The sequence below is a fragment of the Hesperophylax consimilis genome, chromosome 28 (assembly GCF_061612785.1).
Source record: "Hesperophylax consimilis isolate HC1 chromosome 28, BYU_Hcon_1.0, whole genome shotgun sequence".
NCBI lineage: Eukaryota > Metazoa > Arthropoda > Insecta > Trichoptera > Limnephilidae > Hesperophylax > Hesperophylax consimilis.
Window position 1 is genome coordinate 23,514,077 of NC_142863.1, and position 6,000 is coordinate 23,520,076.

Consider the following 6,000-nt stretch of genomic DNA (forward strand, 5'->3'; position numbering starts at 1 on the left):
ATCATCAGATTTGGCAACGTTGGGTTAATTTACAACGATGCCGCTTGACACTAAGAACTAAGAAGCATCCTGCGTAGTTTTTAATGCATAACGACGATCGTGATGCGTTTACGCATTACGTTGGTAGTATTGCGTCCGTTGTTGTTTTTTTTAAAAGAAAAAGCGGTTTTTTTGGGAGCGAAACCCGGTCGGAACAAATTATAAAAAATAAAAGTGGTGTTTACAAAGTTATTGTTTTATTTTAAATTAAATATTGTTGTCAATTAAACAAACAATTTATAAGTTCCCGAATATTATCTGAATATAAAATAAATCTTATAGAATAAAATAAAAACCTCAAGATATGAATTGAAATCTAGCAAGAATATCGTAACACAAATTGTGAGGATTATTATTAATATATTTATAGAATTATAACTATATATTTTATCACACCTTCATAAATGCAATGAAAACTTTAACTTAAATGAAATCAACAAAAAATCAAAATATAGAAGAATACGTATGTGAAACATACAGCGAATGCACTAAAATCTAGAACAATATAATAAATCTACTAACAATCTTGCTCAATCCGCGGCGTGCAACCAACTTCACGTTTATTCATATGTCAGATTCTGTCATCGAATGCCGGGCAATATGATTAAAACCGAATTGAAAATTAGAAGGAAGCGGAATAAAAATTGGGGTGATGTTGAAAAGGTTTGTTTTTAACCTCTTATCTTGGCTGTAATGTTTTATTTATTTGAAATTAGTGTTTAATGATTGTTTTCCGTGTAGGCGTTATTAAAGGATTGCATGGCTGATCACATTAAAGTGGTGGAGAATAAAAATTCTAATACAAATACCCTAATTTCCAAGAGGGAGGCTTGGAAAAGTATCGTAATGAAGTAAGTATACCTATGTATTTTTAACTTTTCTACACTTCCCTTCATAGCTTTGGTAAGTATCTATTTTTAATAAAAAATGGAATATATTCGGTTTATGGGTGAAATTCCTAAAAATTAAAACTAGTTATTTTTATACTAACTTTGGGCCGGGGAATCCGAATCTGGAAGAATTAGGTGGCGGCAAGCAATATTAACTGAATTACACGACTTTAAAATTTCGACGCACAAACAATTTAACTGGCCATTTTGAACGCTTTCTGACAATAAAACTAGTTATCTTTATACATCTTTATACTAACTTTGGGCCGGGGAATCCGAATCCGAAAGAATTAGGTTGGGGCAAGCAATATAAACTGAAATACATGACTTAAAAATTTAAGATGCAAACAATATACAACGCCATGTCGATGCGTTTTTTTGACAATAAATACATAGAAAAATAACCAAAGATATATAAAATTAAGTGTTGCTAGTAAGCAATAATATCAATAACGTAAAATAACATGTTTATAATTTCAGTAATATTTCTTATTCAAACAGTTAGATTTAGGTTTATTATCACGAAAGGTGAGTTTTTATGTCGGGGGAGACGAAAAAATATGCATTTTATATTTTAATTTTGCTAACATTATTTCAATTACGTAAGTATTTCAGTTTTCAAGTAGTTTAGCGGCTACGCTAGGTTTGTGTAACATGGTTTGTGATAGAAAAGAAAGTGCCCCCTTCGTAGCGCCTACTCGCGTCAAGGCAGGAAAACATCCCAGTTTTCAAGTAGTTTAGCGGCTACGCTAGGTTTGTGTAACATGGTTTGTGATAGAAAAGAAAGTGCCCCCTTCGTAGCGCCTACTCGCGTCAAGGCAGGAAAACATCCCAGTTTTCAAGTAGTTTAGCGGCTACGCTAGGTTTGTGTAACATGGTTTGTGATAGAAAAGAAAGTGCCCCCTTTGTAGCGCCTACTCGCGTCAAGGCAGGAAAACATCCCAGTTTTCAAGTAGTTTAGCGGCTACGCTAGGTTTGTGTAACATGGTTTGTGATAGAAAAGAAAGTGCCCCCTTCGTAGCGCCTACTCGCGTCAAGGCAGGAAAACATCCCAGTTTTCAAGTAGTTTAGCGGCTACGCTAGGTTTGTGTAACATGGTTTGTGATACAAAAGTGAATAAAATGTATCTGAATACTTTACGTAAATGAAATAATGTTAGCAAAATTAAAATATAAAATGCATATTTTTTCGTCTCCCCCGACATAAAAACTTACCTTTCGTGATAATAAACCTAAATCTAACTGTTTGAATATGAAATATTACTGAAATTATAAACATGTTATTTTACGTTATTGATATTATTGCTTACTAGCAACACTTAATTTTATATATCTTTGGTTATTTTTCTATGTATTTATTGTCAAAAAAACGCATCGACCATTGCGTTATATATTGTTTGCATCTAAAATTTTTAAGTCATGTATTTCAGTTTATATTGCTTGCCCCAACCTAATTCTTTCGGATTCGGATTCCCCGGCCCAAAGTTAGTATAAAGATGTATAAAGATAACTAGTTTTATTGTCAGAAAGCGTTCAAAATGGCCAGTTAAATTGTTTGTGCGTCGAAATTTTAAAGTCGTGTAATTCAGTTAATATTGCTTGCCGCCACCTAATTCTTCCAGATTCGGATTCCCCGGCCCAAAGTTAGTATAAAAATAACTAGTTTTAATTTTTAGGAATTTCACCCATAAACCGAAGCTTACCCTAAAAAATAACCGTTGTAAATAATTCATTGGTTAAGATCAATGTACCTACTTATGCCACTTAATTAATAATCCACTATTTTTCAGATTTAACACCCTGAGCGATATCCCAAGGGATCTATCTCAAATCCAAGCACAGTGGAAACTGTACAAATTAACATCCAAAAACACACTGAGCCTCTATCGTAGGGCGATAATGGCAACCGGTGGAGGGCCGAGACCGACAAGTCCGTCGGAGGAAATCTACTCACTGGTGGACATGTTGCCCAATGAATTTGCGGTGGACAGCAACTGTCACGATAGTAATTCGTATTCTGCAAAGGTAAATATTGTAGCTTTATTTTATTCAAAAGATAAATTTGTACGATGATAATAATTTTATTAAAATATTGATTGTTCTATCGAAACTGAACTTGTATTTAATGTATAAAGATAGAATAAAAGTTTGCAAATGGTGTTTTATTATTACAGATTTCGCCCACAAACGTAGCTGCTGCCCGACCACAATCACCTTTGCCACAACCAGCACCAGCACCACAACGAGTTCCACAGCCAGCTCTACCAGCACCGCCACCACACTGTCCACACAGTCCCGCTGCGCTCTTCACCCCGGAGGCGACTCTTCACTAAAGTAGGTCACACATTACACTTCATTGCCATTTGTATAACAGACTTTATTGTCGGACCAAAATTAAAAGTTTAGTAAGAAAATCAATAAATTTGTTTAATTTCATATTTTTTTATTTATAAAATGCATATTTAATTATTAAGAAAAGATACATCAAATCACCATACATGTTGAATGAAGTGTAAACATACAGATTAAATATATCAAAACAGAAAAAAAGTAGAAAATAGATTAAACAGCACAATTATTTTAAACCAGGTATGAAAGATTTATGTTGTTTTTTTTCAGAAAGCCAAACCTGATGACTTGTCGGTGAAAGTATGGGAAGAAACCAAAAAAATGATGCACCTGGAGTACACGAAGAAGATGGAGCGTATGGAGAATGAGTCCAGGCAAATAATTCAGACTCGAATAAGGTTGACTGAAGACGAGTCCAGGGCCAACCTTCGGCTGAATGTACTGGAATCTGAAAATAAAATAAGGTTGATGGAGGAAGAGTCCAGGAACATTATTCATGCTCGAATAAGGTTGATGGAGGAAGAGTCCAGGAACATTATTCATGCTCGAATAAGGTTGATGGAGGAAGAGTCCAGGAACATTATTCATGCTCGAATAAGGTTGATGGAGGAAGAGTCCAGGAACATTATTCAGGCTCGAATAAGGTTGATGGAGGAAGAGTCCAGGAACATTATTCATGCTCGAATAAGGTTGATGGAGGAAGAGTCCAGGAACATTATTCATGCTCGAATAAGGTTGATGGAGGAAGAGTCCAGGAACATTATTCAGGCTCGAATAAGGTTGATGGAGGAAGAGTCCAGGAACATTATTCATGCTCGAATAAGGTTGATGGAGGAAGAGTCCAGGAACATTATTCATGCTCGAATAAGGTTGATGGAGGAAGAGTCCAGGAACATTATTCATGCTCGAATAAGGTTGATGGAGGAAGAGTCCAGGAACATTATTCATGCTCGAATAAGGTTGATGGAGGAAGAGTCCAGGAACATTATTCAGGCTCGAATAAGGTTGATGGAGGAAGAGTCCAGGAACATTATTCATGCTCGAATAAGGTTGATGGAGGAAGAGTCCAGGAACATTATTCATGCTCGAATAAGGTTGATGGAGGAAGAGTCCAGGAACATTATTCAGGCTCGAATAAGGTTGATGGAGGAAGAGTCCAGGAACATTATTCATGCTCGAATAAGGTTGATGGAGGAAGAGTCCAGGAACATTATTCATGCTCGAATAAGGTTGATGGAGGAAGAGTCCAGGAACATTATTCATGCTCGAATAAGGTTGATGGAGGAAGAGTCCAGGAACATTATTCAGGCTCGAATAAGGTTGATGGAGGAAGAGCATAATACAAACATGTTGATGCGCAAAGAAACACCCCCAACCCCCTAGCCCCCCGCTTTAGAGGTGTCAGTGGAGAGTCCCGCTGCTGCGCGTGCCCAGGGGACCAATTCTCCACCAACGGTTAGTATTTATTCATTTCCATTCATTTGCGTGTAATATCGTACATTTAAAATGTCTTCTTACTGCTCTAACGCTTCATTCAGAAGAAGCTCTGTCTTTGACGGATTCAACAATATGATAGTCGAAGAATAATGAATATTTCAGATATTTTAAAGTGTATTTCTACATTCTGTTATATTTACTGTCAATAATTAATATTATTCTAATTTGTTTTCAGACAAGGATCTTCCACTGTAAGCAGTCCTTAAATAAATAGTCACCACGAAACAGGCAACCTAGTATGATGACTTGATGTATCTATTCTCTTATTAAATATCATGCATTAAATAAATTAATATGATATTAAACAAACTTATTGATTTTCTTACTAAACAAAACTTACATACTCTTTAAAAATGTTGACGAATGAAGACCTGTCTATTTGCATTTCCGGTCTGGTTCATGTTTGGAGCTCCTTCCAATTCCATATCAGCACCGCCACCTGCTACTGGTCCTGCTACTGCATCCTCATCGCCTTCACCATCACCATCATCTATTGGAATCCAATTATAAAGCACAGCATTATTACACACAAAATTCTAATGTAAGGAATATCTGTTATTTTGAATTGTTTTCTTACCAAAATCAGGATCATTCATATCGACGGCAATACATTGGAGAACAGCAAGAGCTACTATAGTTGTCTTGATGGTATCAAGAGAACCTGACATACCCCGCAGCAGGCAACGAAATCTTTGCTTTCACACACCAAAACATCTCTCTACCGTGTTGCGAGTAGATATTTGAGCCCTGTTATAGGCCTCTTCTCCGGGGTTCCTTGGATTCCTAACTGGGGTGAAGAGATATGGTGTACAGGCATAACCTCCATCTCCCAATAGTCGTCCATTGAAGTGACCATCTTCAAACCTTTGTTTGATATTACTTTCTCTGAAAATGCGAGCATCGTGGGTGCTGCCTCTCCAGTGAGCAACAATATCCATGATTTTCAGCTTAGCATTGCACACAACCTGAAATGAATTCATTCATACATTCAATGTTGGTTAAAGTTAAAATTTCATAGGCACATATCGAGGTTTCACTTTACAAACCTGGACATTTAATGAATAAACCCCTTTCCTGTTGACATAGTACTGTCCGGCATCACCGCCAACTTTCCTTATTTTAATATGGGTGCAGTCAATTGCTCCCATAACGCCCGGAAAACGTTTTATTGCATAAAATTCTGCAACGGTTGCCTGTTGCTCTCCAATGCTCTGTGGCATTTTTAT

The 6,000-nt window shown here is 36.5% G+C and overlaps 1 protein-coding gene across 1 annotated transcript; it reads left to right on the forward strand.

The window, feature by feature from the left end:
• The first annotated feature begins 3,126 nt into the window (after positions 1–3,126).
• Positions 3,127–5,023, forward strand: LOC149410396 (uncharacterized). Its single transcript, XM_089648632.1, has 2 exons — positions 3,127–3,262; positions 3,548–5,023. The coding sequence occupies exon 2, from the start codon at positions 3,599–3,601 to the stop codon at positions 4,658–4,660; it is 1,062 nt and encodes a 353-aa protein (XP_089504758.1). The 5' UTR covers positions 3,127–3,262; positions 3,548–3,598; the 3' UTR covers positions 4,661–5,023.
• Positions 5,024–6,000: the final 977 nt, after the last annotated feature.

What these genes read in the sequence shown, in the direction of transcription:
- LOC149410396 (XM_089648632.1), top strand. Translation starts at nt 3,599, where the DNA reads ATGATGCACCTGGAGTACACGAAGAAGATGGAGCGTATGGAGAATGAG.